We start from the raw sequence: 18,595 nt of genomic DNA, 5'->3' as shown, positions 1-18,595 counted from the left end.
CTGTTAGGACACTCAATTTCCTGTGTTACAGCTTCAGGGTTAATCAGCATTAAGAGAGGAATAATTAACCAGCCCTGACCGTGGGCTATTCACAAATTCCATGTGTAGGGACTTTTCCCGAGGGAAGAGTAGTTTCCAGGGTCTTCTTTAACTGGTGCTTTTATCAGGAGAGCTGGGAAATGATTGGATCACATGGTTCCTTGCCTTGGTGGGAGTTCATGGCTGCTTGGGGTGGGAAATTGGGGCTGTCCCATCCTTGGAAGTGCCCAAGGCCAGGCTGGGACAGTGGAAGCTGTCCCTGCCCCAGCCATTCTGGGATTCTCATGCTGGCAGGAAGGTGTGTGGCCTGCCTTCCCATGGAGGTGTCAAATGGTTGGTCTGGGATAAGTCACTGAGCTCATGTGTGTGCTTGGGTTTAAATTCCACTTTTCACAAACTTTTTGTGACAGTGGGAAATGCAGGGAGTGTCTGGGAGCAATTAGTGTGGCCTCTTTCATTAGCACTATATTTAAACCAGACTAAAATAGTAAATTGGGGCTATTTTTAGCTAGATCCCTCCCCTCCCAAAGACACAGCTCTGATCAGGAGTGCTCAAGGAGCTTAATGAACTCCTGAAGCAGGAATTTATTTTCTGATTTCACAGCACTTGTGATCCTCTATAGTGCTAAATCAAATATCCTGGGAAATGGGGAGACAACCTGTTGGGTGCTATTGCAGCAGAGGCACCAGGCAAATTATCCCATATTCTTCCCATTTTCAGAGCTCCCTGCAGCTTCCTCACAGGGTAGATGATCAGTTCTGGCTGCATAAGATTAAAAAACTTTGGATTTAAAACTAATTGATGTAATGCTTAAACACCTGTGCAGGAATACCCATTTTTCCAGTACTGGTGACCTTTATTTGCTTCAAGCAGTTGGCTGGGGTTGATTTTTGGGGTGGGGGTGATCCCTGTCCTAGAGAAGAGGCAGGTAACGTGTTCGGGTGGGGAGATGGCAGTGCCTGGTGCTGGTGGTGTTCTCTGAGGTGTCTCTGGGTGAGCCCAGGGTGCTGCAGTGTGTGCAGGGTTCCTGCTGCCCAGGGCACAGCTGTGAGCATGTGCTGACTTTCACTTTGAGCCGGCTCTGGGTGCCAGCCGGGATCTCCAGAGCAGTTTGCCAAGGGCAAAACTGCCAGGCACTGCAGGAGGAAAAGATCATTTATTCATTTATTCCCCTGGCAAGCAGGACCCAGCCAGCGAGGCCTTGAACCCCCTGTGCTTGTGCTCCACCAGAGCTTTGTCCCCTTCCTTTCAGGGTGTGTGGGGTTTTTTGTTGGTTTTTTTTTTTTCTGGTTTGATTTCTCGCTGGGAATTTTTGGATGATGTAATAACCTTGGAGGGAGGATGAGCGCTGGGCTCACTGTGGTTGCCATCTGCTGGTCCCTGGGAGCCCTGCACTGCTTCCCGAGGAGCAGGGGGAGGAGGGATGCTGGCACTGCTGCCAAACCAGCAGAGAACTCCCTTCCTGCTGGCAGCGTTTTGTCCTGGCCTGCTCCCCCTCCCTTCAACCTGTCCCCTCCTTCCACAGATGGTGTGGGATGGGAACTGGGAGGAGAAAGCAAAAGATGAGCAGAGAGCAGAGGCCATTTTGCCCAAGTCTGGCCGCTCCAGTGGATGGCAGCATCCCTGAAGGACTGGCCTGGCCCCTCTCTGGTTTTTGGGACACGTCCCCACAGGCAGCAGTGATGGCCAGAGAACTGCCATCACCCTGTGGCTGCCCTTCCTTAGCAAGGGGCTGGCTGACAGCTTTAACCACCAGGGTACTTGGAATGGAGCTGTCCTGGCTTTTTCCAGGGAGCCAAGTCCCCCCCAGCTCCAGCCCGTGCTCTGCCAGCTCCATCCTCTTGGCCTGCCTGGATCTGCTGGGGCTTTCCAGTCCCTGAAATTGGGAGGGAAATACTGGGCAGGGGTCCAGCTACCAGCCAGGGGTTCCTCCTGCCATTGGGGCCTCTCAGGTGTGGTCACACACAACTTCTCATGGCTGAGGTGCCACTTCAGGCAGATTTACACGCTGCAGTGCCTGGCTGGCTGCTGGCTTGGCTTGAAATTGAGGATTTAGGCTGAATTTCTCTTTTCCAGCCCAGATTTGGTGCTGAGATACCTCAGATTCTTTGAGGTAGCACCACATGGGATACCTACAGAGGTGAAGACGCTAGAATTTTCTGACTTAAAAAACTTTGCCAGGATATGCTTGGGCTGTGAAACCTGTAGGAATTTCACAAAGACCTGCAGATTAGAAATGTTGGGACCTATTGCAGGTCCTTCCTGAACATGGGGAGAGTGTGAGGAAGCCTGACAGTCAGTGCTTGCATGTTCATCAGGGGCTGTTCTTACTGGGAGCACTGGGGGACGTTGATGGGACCACAGCTCTTTGTGCATGATTAATTTGAATTAACGCTCTGTCCCCCTGCAGATGTGCCGACGAGCCTGCACTTCCAGAGCATGTTGAAATCCCAGTGGCAGAACAAGCCCTACGAGAAAACTAAAGCTCCCAAGAAGCTGTCGCTGAAGCACAGAGCCCCCGTGCCCCCCAGCCTGGCTGACCCCGCGCGCAAGGACCGCCACAAGCTGGTCAACTCCTTCTTCACCGCGGCCAGTAAGTGCTGCCCCTGCCCCACGAGGAGGAGGAGGAGGAGGAGGAGGAGGATGCCCTTCAGTCCCGCTCCCAGGGGTGAGGCAGGGCTATGGCAGGGCTGCAGGTGAGCTGTGTGCAGGTGCAGCTCAGGTTTGTAGGGACGTCCCCGTGCTCGGTGTCAGCCATGCCCACAGCAGTGCCACAGGTCTGAGCACACCTCCCCAGCCACCCCCGTGGTGTGGGCAAACTGTGCCCCAGTCTCCTGTGCCAGCAGAAAGAGAGGTGAAAGCAGGCATTTCATAGCTCTTTCTCTGTTCCCCTCCTCAGAGCGCTCCCATCAAAAAGCCCAAGCAGACAAGGCACACAGGCCGCCTTTAGACGATTTTTCGGCCGTGTCCAAGGCCGAGAGAGCGCCAGAGCGCTCTGCCCAGCCTCCTGCCTTTGACAAAAAGCGATTGCGAGACTGCTCATCTGAGAGGAGTGAAGGTAGGCCCCCAGGGGCAGGCGTCTCGGGGGGAGCTTGGGCTTTGCTGCATCCCCAGCCTCTCTGCCCCACAGAAAGGGGGCACGCACTGCTTCGGGCCGAGCCGCCACCACAGCAACGCCTCGTGTGCTCTAACCTGCTTCTTCCCCAGGGCAGCCCCTCAGAAGGTGCTTCTCTTTCCTGCAAAGTGCTCCTCAGTGCACATGGTCCTGTCCACTGCCACCCCTCGGGTGGGCTGGGTTGTTTTGCTAACGTTGTTGTTCGTTTTCTCCCCCTCCCTGTGCAGTGTTGAAGCACCACACGGACGTCGGTGGCCCGAGCTACCTGTCAGCAGCTGTGACCCCCACCCCTCACAGCCCCATAGCTCGGCAGCTCTCCACCTCCTCCGAGGGCTCTGCTCCCGCCAGCTCTGCTTCCCAGGGCACCTCTGGCACTGCTGTGAGTATCTGCTGCCTTCCCAGGGCTTCTGGGCTCAGCTGGTACCCAGATTTTGGGCTGGGAGTGCTCAGTGTTCCTCTTGCTACGCTGGACCCTTTGGTTCAGCTGCTGCTGGGGTTGCTGGGTGGGTGTTGGGGGTGTTGGCTGTGCTGCAATTCCAGGTTCACCATCAGCTCAGCAGCTGCTGGTGAATGTTCCCCTCGGTGTCACCAGGCTGTGAACGGGATTGGGGTCACAGGGCCAGGGCACAGCAGTGGTGCTGGGGATCTTCCACCTGTGCACCATCTCCAGCAGTCTCTGAACTCTGACCATCTTCTGAGACACACTGACACTGCCACAGTGCTTGAGGGTGGCACAGTGTGGGACCTTCATGAGCTCTGTGAGTGAGCAGAACCTCCCTCCCATGTCAGCAGAAGCCCTTCAATGAAAGACTGAATTCTGCTGAGCTCACAGGTGTCCAGTGAAAGATTTGGCTTCTGTCTGGGCCCCCCCATTTGGTAGTTGGGGCCAAAGCCTGAGCTGGATGTGACCCAGGGAGAGCAGAGCAGGACTCATTGAGGCCCCTGCTCCAGGCTTGTTGCCATGGGCACATCTGGGTCCCCACTGGGTTCCTTCACTGCAGAATTCAATTGTTCCATCACCAGCTGTGACATCAGGGTGTCAGAAGAACCCGGTGGTGGTTCAGCTTGAGTGTGCTTGGTGTTTTGGAGGAGAGGACAGCCCATCTCAGCAGCTCTGCCACCTCAAGGAGGCCTTTCCTTGGCTCTGCACACCCACCCTGGTTTTCTCTTGCTGCTTTTCCTGCTGTGCTTTCACAAGCTCGTTCAGAAATGCCAGCTGAAGAGGTTTCCCTCCCTCAGCAAGAGGATTCCAGGCCCTGGGCTCCACACTCCGGGCTCAGGGGTGGAGCTCCTGTGTTCAAACGTCCCAGGCAGCTGCGGGTCTGTGGGGGCTCCCCAACCACAGGGTCAATCCTTGCTCTGGGCAGCCACACCTTGGGATTTGGGTTTCCTTGCTGTAGATTTTGGGTTGGGGAGAGGACTTGAGGCAAGCAGTAGGGGAACTCTCGTCTGATCCAAATTGATGTTGGCTCTGAAGTGTCCGTAGGTCAGACAAGGTCATTCTGTCCTCTTCCCATCAGTGACTTCCTGTGATGACTTTCCCACGTGCCTGACCCCACATCCCTTTCTCACATGGTTCTTTCTCCCTGTTGCAGCAGCCGAGGAGGAGGAGGGGTGAGAGCTCCTTTGACATAAACAACATCGTCATCCCCATGTCCGTGGCTGCCACCACCCGCGTGGAGAAGCTGCAGTACAAGGAGATCCTCACCCCCAGGTACTGCCCCAGCCCCAGAGGGAACCCACAGTGCTTTGCTTCTTCTTGGGAATAAGGGAAAGGCTGGAAAACTGATCATGCCATTGCTGGAGACTGGCTAAGTTAGGGAGTGTTTTCTGTGAGGGGCCCTTGGCCATCAAAGCCAACTGCTCAGCTCAGTTCTGCTCAGTTTAAAGTCAGTCCTGGTTGTCTCCTTGTCTTGCTGCTAAGTCAAAGGTCCCAGTGGTTTCCCAGCTCTGCAGGTGCCTGGCCTGGGTTAACCTTGCAGTTCTGCCTCTCCCCAACTTCCCTCTGTCTTCCTCCTGGTCGTCTGTGCTCTTCCCTGGCCCATTTCAGCAGGGCAGGAGGGAGCCTGTAGGAGAAAGAGAAGGAAATGCAGCAGCCTCTGCTCTGCTTCCTCTGCCCCTGGGGAGCTCCAGCTGTGCTGCCAGACCACCGAGGAGGTCTGGTGCTTCAAACTGAGCCTAAGTGTGTTGCTCCTCATGGCAGGGTGGAATTTTCCCTTTCCCAGAAGCCAGTGTTGGGAGGGGAGGGGGATGTGCAGCTGGTTCTAGCTGTGCCCTGAGTGATGCCCATGGTTGTGTTGCAGCTGGCGTGAAGTTGATATCAGTGCTCTGAAAACCAACCCTGAGGAGGACAACGAGGAGGTAAGGATTTTATTTCCCAGGTAATGTGGGATGAGGCTGGTGGTAAATGAGCAGTGTCTGTGGAGGGAACAGAGGCAGGAACCTCAGCAGGGAACCAGCAGCTGGGGTTGGTTCCTTTCCAGGGCTGCCAGAGCTCCAGGAGTGTTTGGACAAGCTCTGGGGCACAGGGTGGGATTGTTGGGGTGTCTGTGCAGGGCCAGGAGCTGCACTGGATGATGCCTGTGGGTCCCTCCCAACTCAGGACATTCTACAACTCAATGACAAACATTTAAATTCTCACTGCAACTAGTTCTGAAAAAACTGTACAGAGATGGTCGTTTTACAGGAGAAAGCTCTGACCAAGCCCTCTGCCCTTCCCTTTCCAGGTTGAGGATTTGTCGGATTCAGCGTTCGCTGCTCGGCACGGGAAGTGTGAGGAGATGGAGCGGGCGCGGTGGCTCTGGAGCACGAGTGTCCCCCCTCAGCGCCGGGGCAGCAGGTACAGCCCTGCCCTCCTGCCCTCAGGGCCACGTGCCCAGCACTGGGTGCTCACTGGGACTCGTACAAATGGCTGAAAGCTGCTGCTGGTGTTGAAAAGTTTGGTGTCATCCAGCTTGAGGAGCCCGTGTGGGAGGGGGCACAGCCTTGCTTAGGTGGGGCTGAAGCCACAGCCCAGTTTGGCTGCAGACAGCTGCACCAAGTGCTTCCTCAAGCATTTCTGCTGCTCCAGAAGTGTGGGAGATGCTGTGCCAGCCCAGAGTCCAGGGGAAGGCACAGGGCTTGCAATGCCATCATTCTGCAGGATCAGGGACACTGGCACTGGGCATTCATTTCCCTTTCTGCTGTGTCTTTATGAGTGGGTGGGTGTCTAAAACCACCACTGTTTCCAGCTGTTGATCTCACCATAAACCTGCTCAAAAAGAGATTTGCTCTTCTCAGTTCCATCACCAGGGTTTGGTTGCCTGGAGTCACTTTGTTCTGGGGCAGAGCCACAGCTCTGTCCCTGCCCTCAATGCTGCTTTGGTTTCAGTTCCTGCCCTTGTGGGGGTTCCTGCAGGTGCAGACCTGGCCTGTGGCAAACCCCCCTCATTCTGCTGCCCTGTTTCCTCTGCAGCTGCAGTTCCCAGTGCTCCTGGAGGCTGGGATGTTCTGCTGTTTCTTTAGCCCATTGCTTACCTCTGAAGTCCTTGATGGCCACTTGCTGTTGCATTTCATCTTGGAGAGTTGCATGTGGATTTGGGAACTCAGTTATTGTTTCTCTGCTTTAGCCTGTGGGTTTTTATCTGGACTCTGTGTCAGAGCTCAGACTTCTGTAATTCTTGGTTGAAATCTGAGATCTGATGTCTCAGGGTTTCACTGTGCTCCTCCCACTCCCAGCTGCTGAAATTGCTGCATTTCCAGCATTGCTGATTCCCTGCACTCAGTCCCTGAGCTGCTGCCAGGGGTCACCTGCTGTGAGGAGGGGGAAACACTTGGAAGTGTTTTGATTCCATAGGGAGCTTCTGATCGTGGTGTTTGTGCAGCCCTGGGAATGTGGGAGATGTGTGGGACACAGAACCTCAGGAGAGCAGCACCAGTGATGCACCCAGACACTGAAATGGGGCAGGGATGGGTCTGGGTGGATTTTATCTCTGGGCTGTGGCATTCCCTGCTCGTGTTCCCATCAGGGCAGAAGGATCCTGGGGTAGGATCAGGCAGCAGGGGGGAGCATGGCCGGGCTCTCAAACTTGCTCCTGTCTCAGGTCCTACAGATCAACAGACGGACGGACAACCCCCCAGCTGGGGAACCCCTCGACTCCCCAGCCAGCATCCCCTGAGGTGGGCAACTACCACTCCCACTTGGAGCTGTCCCACACCCACTCACCACGCAGCCCCATCAGCCCCGAACTGCTCTGTGCCCCCCTGACCCCCCTGTCCCGGGACTCCCTGCGGCTCCTGTCCAGCGAGGACACGCGGTGCTCCACGCCCGAGGCCGGCCTGGACGAGCAGGTGGGTGCTGGCTGCGGCCAGGGCAGGTGGCACAGGTGTGGGGACACGGGTGTGAACCTCGTGTGGGGACACAGGTGTGGCACTGCAGGTGATCCTGGTGTGGGGACACAGGTGTGACACCACTGGTGATCCTGGTGTGGGGACACAGGTGTGACACCACTGGTGATCCTGGTGTGGGGACACAGGTGTGGCACTGCAGGTGACCCTGGTGTGGGGACACCAGTGTGACCATGGTGTGGGGAGGCAGACATGGCACCACAGGTGACCCCGGTGTGGGGACACAGGTGTGACACCACAGGTGATCCTGGTGTGGGGACACAGGTGTGGCACCACAGGTGACCCCGGTGTGGGGACACAGGTGTGACACCACAGGTGATCCTGGTGTGGGGACACAGGTGTGACACCACAGGTGATCCTGCTGTGGGGACACAAGTGTGACACCACAGGTGACTCTGCTGTGGGGACACAAGTGACCCTGGTGTGGGGACACGGGTGTGACACCACAGGTGATCCTGGTGTGGGGACACAGGTGTGGCACCACAGGTGACCCCGGTGTGGGGACACAGGTGTGACACCACAGGTGACGCTGCTGTGGGGACACCGGTGTGACCGTGGTGTGGGGAGGCAGACATGGCACCACAGGAGATCCTGGCATGGGGACACAGGTGACCCTGGTGTGGGGAACAGCGTGGCAGCCGCCTGTGGGCAGTGCTGGAGCGCTGGCCCAGGTGGGATCAGGGCATAGGAAGTGCTGCCAGCAGCTGGCTCCCTGTGGAGCTCCCGTGTCCTCTCCTCATCTGCTGAAGCTTCCCAGATGCTGCTCAGAGCTGGGAACCCGCACCAGGAGCAGCTCTGAGCTCTGGATCCATGCGGGGAGTGAGGACAGGTGGCTTTTGGGGGATTTTCTGGGGATTTTCCATAACTCCTCTGTCCCTCCCGCAGGCCGTGCAGCCCTGGGAGCGCCGCACCTTCCCGCTCTCGTACGACCCCCGGACGGAGTGCGAGGAGCAGCCCGACCCCCAGGACCGGCTCTCGCGCTGCACCCGCCGCACGTCGGGCAGCAAATCCTCCCGGGAATGCGATGGCACTTCGGCTTCGCCCAGCCTGCCCAGCCTCAAGAGCCGAGCCCCGCTGGCCCCCCCCTCCTCCTCCTCTTCCTCCTCCTCTTCCTCCTCCTCCTCCTCCTCCTCCTCCTCCTCCTGCTCTGCAGTCCTGCGGCCAGCGCACAGATAGAGACACACGGGAGACATGAGCAAACCAACACACAGAACTAACTCTTGGCATTAAAGCTTCCAAAATCTGCGTTTGATATTCAAACATCCTGCCGGGAATTTTCACAGTTTTTAGTGAATTTAAGGAGTTTAGAAACTGTTGTTTTCCTTTTTTTTTTTTTTTTTTGTTTTGTTTCTTTTTTTTTTTTTTTTTTCCTTCTCCATGTTTCCTCGTCACATGAATGAGCCCCCAGATTCCTCCCAGCGGAGTGAAGCCTCGGGAGGGGAGCAGCCCACCAGACCCCCTCCCCTTTCCTCCCTCCTTTAGGTGTATAAAACTAGAGCACAGGATTTAGCTGACTAGCAGATTTCGGGGATAGTTTTTCCCACCAAAAGGGTGTCGTTTTCTCTTAACCCACTCCCCCCACCCTGAAAGGTTTTAGTGGAGTGAAATTAGTGGTGAAAAGTGATGTCTTGGGATTGCAACCTTCACTGTCTGGCTGTCCTCACCTGCAGAGTGCCCACCTGCACTTCACCCTCCTGCGTTTTCCTGCCCCAGGTTGTAGTTCCAGGTATCCAAAGGGGGGGATTCTGTCCCTCCCTGGTCCTCGCTCTGCCCCTGGGGACACCTCTCCCTTCCTTCTCCCCTGGTTTGGAGCAGCCTGGCTCTGGCTGCATTCCTGGCAGGGGCAAAGGAGGGACCTTGTGGCTGCTCCACACTCAGCTTGGCAGGGGTGGGAGTTGGGGGGAAGCACCTTGTGCACACGGGGTGTGTGGCGAGGGCAGGGAGGGGAAGAGCCCCCGATGCTTTGAGCAGGAGCAGAATTCCCGGAGCGCTTGGCTGATGCCCTTTGGGGTGAGGCTGCTCAGCTGGGGCTGGGGGAGCTGTGAGCGAGGCCGGGCACAAGGGGGCAGAGAGAGAAGAATGGAGGCAGCTCCTGGTGGGGGATCGGGCTCACCACAGCTTCGCTCCACTCCCGCACCGTCCCAGCTCCGGTGCCGGTTCCGTTTCATTTCGGGGCGCCCGCCGTGCCCCCTCCTGACAGGTCTTTGAGTTTGAGCCCAGTTCGTTGTTCCTCCCCGTCCCCTCCCGCAGCGATCCCGGACCCCGCACACCGTCCCCATGTCACGCTTCCCGCTCCCGACGGTGTGGCTCCTGGGCCCTGTCCTGTTGCTAGCATTGTGCCTGTCTTACGTATAATCACATCACCAAAAAAAGAAAACGGGAAAAAAAAAAATACAAAGGACTTTTTTTTTTTTTTTTTTTTTTTTCCATTTTGTAATCGTAAAGAAATAGTCGCTGAACTGCTTCATGGTCGGGGTTTTCACAATTTTCAACATGATCTCGTGGTTTTGGTTCTGTTCTAGTTTAAAGGATCCGTCATCGTTTCTTTAAAACAAAAACCCAACAGACAACGGCGCTACCATATCCCTCTGCAGAAGTGCTTTTCTATTTATAAGGTTGAAAATTCTGAATAACCCTTTTAGCATTATAAAAACCACACAAAAAAAAAACCCCACCTTGTATTTTGTAAATATTTTCTTTTCCTGCTTTGAGCTGTGTAATGTCCTTGTTATATAGAAATGCTTTTCTTCCGAGAAGCTGATCTTTGTTAATGTCTTGATTCTGTTGGCAAAGCACAAATGTGCTTATAAAAAAAAAAAAAAGAAGAAAAGATTAAAAAAAAAATTAAAATGTAATATTCCATTTGATGAGTGTGAAACGCTGGGCTGGGACAGGGAAGGGGCCCTCAGTGCACTCAGATCAACTGCTTCCCTCCTGCGTTTCAGTGGCCTCTTTTTTGCTGTGTGATGTTATTTTACAATTCTGGGATTGGGAGTTATTTTACATTTCTGGGGTTAACTGGCTGGTTCTCATCCAGGGAAGCACTGTTATGTCCTTTCTGGCTCCAGCAGGCAGAGGTGTGGCAGCTTAAAAAGTAAAAAATTGGAACCCAGTCCCTGCCCCTGTCGATGCCTCTGTGGATGGATCCCTCACCCCACATCCCCCCATGCAAAAGAGGTGCCAATTACCATTATCGTAGTAATGACTTTATTTCCAAATTCACTTTTACGGCAACAGTGTAAACCAGTTGTTAAACACACGATACACTATGGACACCCACAGACAGAAGCTAAGCTAGAATGATACACTGAGATCAAACCTTCCCTCCCCTCCCCGGCGCGGCGCGGGGGGCACGGGGCTGCCAACACCACACAGGCTGGCACCGACCTTGGCTAACACGCAGAATCTTTTGGAGTGCAGAAATACGATTTTTTTGTTTTGTTTTGTTTTAAATCAGTGCCGGTTTTAACCCTTTTCAGACCCAAGATGTGTGTGGAGTAAAGGAAAAGCCGGGGGTCGGGTTTTGTCCGGCTGCTCACCGGAGCCTCGGGCCTGGGTCTGAAGGCAGGGTTGGGGCAGGGGACGTGGCTCGGGCTGCTGGAGGGGACAGCGGGTGACGTGGTGGCTGTAAAGGGCTGTCCTGGCTCCCCACAGCCCCCGGGGGGGACAAGAGCGGGGCTGAGGACACTCAGAGTGGGAAGGGGCTGCTCACTGGAGCTCGGTGCACCGAGGCCGTCCCACCCTGGGTGCTGGTGTCCCTCAGGGGCTGCACGGAGGGGACAGGGCTGGCACAGGACGGGCGAGCTCAGCTACCCCGTCCTGCAGCCCAGAGGGGTAAGGAGGTGATGCTTTGAGGGTTCTCCCAACTTGCTCGTTCTACAAAGGACAAAAAGCGCGGCGGCTCCTACAGCGCTACAGAGTCAGGGACGGAGCACAGAGTCTTACAATCATGGAGTCAAGTGAACGGAGCGAGTGACAAGCTGGACACGATGGTGCTGCTGGACCAGCCTCTCCCCAGCAACAAAGCAGCTCCTGGGGCTGCACAGAGAAGGGTTGGACCCCCCAGACCATCTCCATCCACAGCCAGGCCTGCGGGAGCCCAGCCCTGCAGAGGGACAGGGGCAACAGGGGGTTCACAGCTCCCACAGGTCCTGTCCGGGGAGGAATTGCTGCTCTGCCCAGACACAGCTGCTCTGGCAGCCTCGGTGGCACCCAGCCACCACCCCAAGGACAGCCAGGGGCCCTGACCCCCCGCCAACCCTGTCGGACCAGGATTGCAGCCCTTGCTGGGAAAGCACGGCTTTCCCTGCAGCACGGCCCGGGGTGCAGAGCCCCCTCTGCCCTCCCAGCTCCAGCTGAACCCCCAGAGCTCGGCTGGGGCCCCTGGGGGAGACAGGAGGACAGGGCAGGACACACAGCTGCTCTGGTGGCATCTCGGCCTCTTTGGTTGTAGAGGGAAGGGGCAGGCAGGGACAGCGACGGGACCCCCTCGTGCTCCCAGGGAGCCACAGGAACAGGAGCAGCCAAAGCAATAACTGGAGTGGCTCCTGTCCCCTAGTGTGCTGGGGCGGTCAGTGCCGTGCGAGGGGTGAGATGCTGCCAACTCACACCGGGGAGTGCCCGCAAAGGGGCTTCAGTGCCAGGGAGCAGCCGCTGGCCCCGGGCTGGCGGAGCTGCTGCCGCCTCCCCCGCGTCCTGCCGGGGTCTCACCGCTGCCACCGGCACAGCAGAGCCATGGAGCTGCCACCTCCGCCATCGCTGGGCTGACCTTGCAGGGAAAGAAAAAGAACAACCCAAAAATGTCACAAGCTGCACCCAAATCCAGGAGCCATCCCAGCCCTGGCGCTGTGGGTGCCCCTCCTCCGGCAGACATGCGGTGCCGGGCTCCTCCTGCGGCACCGGGGCTGGGCGCGGCCGGAGCCGGCGCGGGGCAGCTCAAAACTACTTACAGCATTTATTTTTCAAACACATGCTCGTTTATGAAAACAATCACCCTGGCACGGTCCAAGCATATACAGACAAATCTACTCTACGACACGAGGGGCTGCCAAAGGAATGGGGAAAAGCCTCTACTCATCCACTCAGCGGTTCCAGCACAGCCACGGAGAGGGGAACGGCCGCCCGGGGCCCCTCGGAGCGGGCACCCGGCCTCGCCGGGACTCCAGCTGCCGGAGCTGAGAGCGGGTTAGGGGGTACCTGGCCGTTATCTTCATACACATCTCGGCTTTCGGAAATAAAAACAAAAGGTTTCTTCCAAATCAGCAGGCAAATTTAACGCGGGGAGCAGGGAGGGAGGGAGGGCGCCTCCCAGCAGCCCTGGCCAGCGGCAGGACACGGGCTGGGCCGGGTCACAGCCCCGTCCCGGGAGCGCCACCCGCTGCCCCGGGCTGTGGCCGCCCCTCGGGCCCCCTCCCCGCCTCGCCGGGGCCCCGGGCAGGGCTGGGACAGCGAGGGCAGGAGCGGGGGCAGCACGGGGACGCGACGGGACGGGCTGTGCGCTCCGAGGAGCAGGGGGAGAGGAGGTTTTGTACCTCATAGTGTCACTGATTTTGAAGTCCTGGAGCTAGAGCTGAATGAACAGTAAAAGCAGGTTAAATCATTAACCAGTTAGGGACGGGGAAGCAGCTGTAAAAGGAACAGAGGAAGAAGGCCAGATTATTATTTTTGTTTCTTTTCTTTTTCGTTTCCTTTCCTTGTCTTCTCTCCTGGTGGCCGCCGCGCCGCGATCACAAGCCCTGCTTGGCCAGCGAGGCGGACACCTCGTCGGCTAGCGTGGCCAGCTGGGGGGAGTCCACCAGGTTGATGCTGCCGCTGGAGGAGACGTTGCTAAGGCGGCGCGGGGAGGCGTCTCCGGAGATGGTCGGGGACTTGTAGACGATTTCGGCGCCGTGGTCGGTCTTGGCTTTGGCGTTCTCGCGGAAGGTCAGCTTGTGAGTCTCAATCTGAGAGGGAGAGGAGGGCGGTCAGGGGCAAGGCCAGGGGACAGAGGGATCTGCCAGGTGTGCACTCAGACACGGCTGCTGAGAGGTGGCAGCAGAGCTCAGTGTCCCCAGTGCCCCAGGCCTCGGTGTGGCACCAGAGGGGACAGCAGGACCTGAGCACCTGGATGCAGCCAAATCCTGCTCAGGACAGCAGGACCTGAGCACCTGGGTGCTGCCAAATCCTCGCCAGGACAGCAGGACCTGAGCACCTGGGTGCTGCCAAATCCTCCCCAGGACAGCAGGACCTGAGCACCTGGGTGCTGCCAAATCCTCCCCAGGACAGCAGGACCTGAGCACCTGGGTGCTGCCAAATTCTCCCCAGGCAAGGTCCTGGCTCCAGAGGGCACAACCTGGGCTGCTCCCACTCCCCTGGCAGAGATCATGGGGGCACACAGCACGTGAAGCTCCCCCTCAGCCCACGGAGCTGCTCCCAGGAGCCAAACCCCTCTCCCGCTGAACTGGATCTGGTTTGCTACTTACAGGTGCCCTGCCCAGCCGAGTGCAAGGCTGGGGGCTGGCTCTCCATGGGGCTGAGTGGCTCCAGCACCAGGGCCTGGAGCCCAGCGGGGTCTGGGCTCGGGGTCCAGGTCTTGTCTTCCTTGCCTTTCTCTCTCTACAGGTGAAGAAACCCACCCAGGGCAGTGGGGGGCAAAAAATGCATCAGCAACAAAAAAAACATGATCCAAGAAATGCCAGCCAGAAGGAAAAAGACAAAAAAAATATAGAAAAGAAATAGAAAACTGGGGAGAAAAAGATCTGAAAAACAGGGCCATTCACTGACGCATAGAAAGAAGAGTGGCTGCATTTGGAGCCTGGGAGGAAAACTCCAGGAACAGCACAGGAGAGCACAGGGACTTGGGCAGAGCACAGAGCACCCAGCTCCCCATGGCACACCCAGCACAGGAACCAGAGCTCAGCCCAAAGAGCTGCGGACTGTGAGTCCCAGTGTGGATCTGTGTGTCACAGAGCAAGGAGGGACCTGGGGACATGGGCAAGGGGCAGCAGAGCTGCGCCTGCACTCAGTCACACCCAGAACCTCCTCCAGGTTTAGGCAGGGGAGGAGCAGCCACCAGGCCGGAAGGCCGAGGTGGTGATGCCACTGCTGGGTCAAAGCCTTGCCAAGAAACGCAAAAAATTCCCCTGCAAAGGGCAAGATCTTCAAACTATGGCCCAGTGAATGTGCCAGGACGTGACAGAGCCATCACTGGATCACAAAACCGATGCCAAAGGCTCAGTGAAGCACAGGGGAGCTGATGCACGGCAGAGAGAAGGGTAAGGAAGTCAAGCGGTCCCGCAGTCAGAGGCCAGCTGGAGGTGAGAGCTGGAGCTGCACAGAGAACACGTGGCCAAGAACAAAGTGCCAAAATACAGGAGCTGAAACAGAACCTTCCCCTCCCATTGAGACCAAAGTGCTGCAAAAACAAGCAAGACAAAACCCGCTTTTCCCCGGGGAAGCTGAACCCTGCGTGCGGCCAGGCTGGATCTCAGCTCTGTGCTCACCTGATGTCCTCACCCCCTGGCTGCTGGGGACTCGGTGGCCTTGAAGCCCAGCTGTGGGGCTGCTTTACTTGGCCAAGACTCACTGGAATCACCATCAAAGCCTGGCTGGGAACAGCCCAACCCCAGCTCACCTCCCTGACCCGAGTGCCTTTTGTCTCTCAATTTAATCCCCCAAACACTCCCTCCCTTCACAGAGCCCTGGGTCAGGAGGGAGAAATCACCTCCTGAAGGGCCAGTTTGCTGCAAAGTCACCTGCTCTAAATAAAGCTGAGCCTTTAATGCTCCACTCTCACTGGGGACCCAGCACCTCTGCAGCTGCCAGCTCGGTGTCACAGCAGCAGCAGCACAGCACGGCACTGGCTGATGGTGACACTTGGTGGGGATGGTTTGAGATGCAAAAATCTTGAGAGGCAGCAGAGAGAGCAGGAAACCACAGCAGAGGCTGTCCCTGGCTGGTGCTCACTCAGGGGCCATCCTGGGCAGTGCCACCACTCTGTCCCCTGTCCCCTCACACCCACACCTGTCCCCAGGGCCCCTTTACCTTTTTATTGCCTCCTCCAGGGACGTGGCTGATGTTATCTAGGGACCCGATTTTCGACTGCACCTTATCTTTGAAGTCCAGTTTCTCAGATTTCACCTCCACCTGGCCACCACCTGCAGGAGAGGGGTGAGAGGTGGCTCAGGAGCTGGGGCAGCACCCAGCACTGCAGGGCTCACTGGGGTGCTGCATTCACCGCCTCCCTCAGCCCCTGCCCAGCCCTGTGCCCCTGTCACACCCCCTGAGCCCCAGGGGTACCTGGTTTGTGGTGGATGTTGCCCAGGGAACCACATTTGGATGTCACATGGCTCAGGTCCACTGGCTTGTAAACGATTTGCACCTGCCCGTGGGAGAGAGGAGAAGGGGATGAGCTGGTGGCCAGCACGGGCAGCTGGGGAGGGGGAGCACAACACACAGCAGCACCTGAGCTGGATTGGAGGGAAAGGACAGCTCCAGCCCCGGGAGGATTAATGACACCAAAGAAACTGCCATCAGAAATGGGAGATCATTAATGCCCGTGTGCAGGAGCCTCTTAACATGTCAGCATGCACGAGATCACCTCTCCACAGAGCGGGGAGTAGAGGCAATTTTTAAGTGCTCGAAGTGAGAGAGAAAGTGGAGTGGTAATTAATTTAAGATTTGCATACACATCATCCAAAAGGAGGAGATATACCAGAGAGAAAAACGTAAAAAATAAATACCTTTTCTGGTGTAAAACATAAAGCTTATGTCCACAAAAACTGAAAGAACAGAAATGATCAATGTGCACAGAACTTTCAAAAGAGTGACCAAAATATGCATTTCTGAAAAATGCTGTAATGGAAATAAGGGTTAAAAGAATAAAAAAAAAAAAGCAAAGCAAAATCTAAATATCTGGAGTTGACATCATAGAAATTAAAATGGCAATTATAAAGTATTGAACCACAACAGCATTTTGTGACATTCAAGCCCCGTTTTGCTGTGCTTTGCCCACGATGTCTCTGAGTTGGGCTCCAGCATTGCAGGGATCCCCCCCCGTCCCCAGAGCGCTCGTGGCACGGACAGGGGGACACGGGACAGACACAGGGACAGCGCGGGGCTGCAGGGCTGGGCAGCAGCCACACAGCAGGGAGGAGCCTCAGGGCAGGCACACACACGGCAGCCACGGCAGCAGCACCAGACAAGGGGGACAAAACACCCCCAGAGCCCCCCAGGTCACCCTGGAGCCTGGTGGGGGGGCTCCCCCAGCCCTGAGGGGCAGCTGCTGCTGGGTGAGTGGGGCTGGGCAGGAGAAATGGCACCATCCACGCCTCAGGGTGGCTCTGGGGCAGCCTGGCCTCTCCAGGCAGCATCTGCTGCTCTCGGTGCTGCCCAGCAGTGTGGTGCTCTCAGCAGCCCCAGCAGGATGGGCCAGCACCAAAGGGAGGTGTGAGAGGAGCTGCTCCTCCCAGCAGCCCCCAGATCATCACCAAGGATCCACTGCTCCCCGTCCCAGCACCAAAGCGCCAGGGGAAGGTGCATCCTGCAGTCCTCACCTGGCCCAGCACCCTCAGTGAGTGCCACAGCCCTGAGAAACAACCCCGAGCCCAGCCTGGAGCCAGGAACAGGAGCACGAGCCCCAGGCACAGAGCCCTGCTGCCCTGCCTTGTCTCTGCTGCTCACACAGACCAAAGGGCACGTTCGACAGGAGACAGAGAGGGAGGAAAGCAACCCCTCGGGGTCTGGGAGCACACCGTGACACAGACGTGGGGACAGCGCAGGGAAAGGTCACAAGTTTGATGCACTTGGGCAGGAGAGGAGCTGGATTTGGTTGGAAAGCAGGAAACAGACCCAAAAAGGGCAGCTGGGGCCTTTCTAATCCCAGCTGTGACCCTGAAGGGTCTCTCAGCAATTCAGGCACCACTGAGACCTGGGACTGAAAGTCCTCTCGTTTCCAGAACAAGCAGTCAGCAATTAATGGAACTTTGTGCCCTCATTCCCAGCCCCTTTTGTGACAGACAGGACTCTGTCATCCCTTCCCATCCTGCTGGGGAGCAGAGAAGGATCCTCCCCGTTTTAGCAAGAAAGGAGAAGGAGAACAGATCTGTTTGCCTGGGAAAGCAGTGCCAGAGACCTGGGGATCCCACCCTCAGCACCAGCAATGCCAACTCCTGCCTGGGGCATGCCCTGGGCAGAGCACCCACAGCTTCAAAGCCCAGGCACCAAGGCCAGGGAAGCAGGGATGGCTGGGCAGGGGCTGTGCCATGTCCCAAAGCCCTGGGGTCTCTTGTTGCCCCCTCCCAAGGAGCCCCAGCACAGCCTGACACTGCCCCTGCTGCTCCCAGAGCTGCTGCAGCCACATCGAACAGAGCCCATGGGGTTTTCAGCTCTGGCAGGGCCCCCCAGATGAAAATCCAGGTAATTCTCAACCCAGAGCAGCTGCAAAGGCCCACGGGGTGAGCTCTGTGGAGGAGGGACCAGCTCATCACCAGCCACAGCACTGGGGGTTCATGGCCAGCACCAGCTCCTGGCCCAGCTCACCCTGGGCAGCCCAGAGCAAGGAACAGGAACAACCATGGGGCTGCTTCACAGGGCTCTGAGCTCTGCACAGCAGCTCCTCTGGCCTGGCAGGGAACTGCAGAGTGACCCCAAATTTCAGCCAGAGGTTGCAAATCCAGCTGTGTCCCTGTGTTCACCTGCCAAGCCCTCTGCAAGGCTCAGCTTCTCAGGGAGGGCGTCCACAGAGATCAAGGAAAACCCACAGGGAACATCTCAGAGCAGGCCCCACAAGCCCCAGTGACACAGCCTGGGGCCTCAGGGATGAGCCTTCCTCGGCCCAGCATCCTTCCTGGACCCAAACTGTAAACCCACCGACCTCTGTGGAGTTTCTCCAGGTTTCTGGCACAGTAACTGAAAGCTGAGTCTGGTATTTATGTGGGAACAGCTGGAAATGCCAGTGCTCAAATCAATTAGCTCAACAATACCTCAGGCTCAGCCCCCGTGGGCGCTGCTGGACACATTCATTAGCAAGGAGAAACTCAATATTTGCATGGATCATACTTGCCTGATGGGAACGG

At 57.0% G+C, this 18,595-nt stretch overlaps 2 protein-coding genes across 32 annotated transcripts in view; one reads left to right on the top strand and one right to left on the bottom strand.

The window, feature by feature from the left end:
- KANSL1 (KAT8 regulatory NSL complex subunit 1) overlaps positions 1-12,513 on the top strand; it is an 80,635-nt gene extending 68,122 nt beyond the window's left edge. For 3 of the 5 annotated variants that reach the window (XM_074557664.1, XM_074557663.1, XM_074557665.1), the window contains 8 exons: positions 2,451-2,633; positions 2,940-3,098; positions 3,383-3,534; positions 4,751-4,869; positions 5,459-5,516; positions 5,882-5,994; positions 7,238-7,484; positions 8,427-12,513. In XM_074557664.1, coding sequence (XP_074413765.1) covers positions 2,451-2,633; positions 2,940-3,098; positions 3,383-3,534; positions 4,751-4,869; positions 5,459-5,516; positions 5,882-5,994; positions 7,238-7,484; positions 8,427-8,717 — 1,322 coding nt within the window. In that variant the 3' untranslated portion in view covers positions 8,718-12,513. The remainder of the gene's footprint in view (positions 1-2,450; positions 2,634-2,939; positions 3,099-3,382; positions 3,535-4,750; positions 4,870-5,458; positions 5,517-5,881; positions 5,995-7,237; positions 7,485-8,426) is intronic. The other 2 variants (XM_074557666.1, XM_074557667.1) reach the window with 2 other exon arrangements.
- Positions 10,732-18,595, bottom strand: part of MAPT (microtubule associated protein tau) — a 42,769-nt gene continuing 34,905 nt past the window's right edge. For all 27 annotated transcript variants that reach the window (XM_074557680.1, XM_074557682.1, XM_074557674.1 and 24 more), the window contains 3 exons: positions 15,819-15,900; positions 15,564-15,676; positions 10,732-13,483 (listed from right to left, as the gene is read on the bottom strand). In XM_074557680.1, the coding sequence (XP_074413781.1) occupies positions 13,268-13,483; positions 15,564-15,676; positions 15,819-15,900 (411 nt within the window). In that variant the 3' untranslated portion in view covers positions 10,732-13,267. The remainder of the gene's footprint in view (positions 13,484-15,563; positions 15,677-15,818; positions 15,901-18,595) is intronic.

Source organism: Zonotrichia albicollis, chromosome 23 (genome assembly GCF_047830755.1).
Source record: "Zonotrichia albicollis isolate bZonAlb1 chromosome 23, bZonAlb1.hap1, whole genome shotgun sequence".
NCBI classification, from domain to species: Eukaryota; Metazoa; Chordata; class Aves; order Passeriformes; family Passerellidae; genus Zonotrichia; species Zonotrichia albicollis.
Note: the sequence above shows the minus strand (reverse complement) of the source record. Positions and strands in the feature narration are given on the sequence as shown.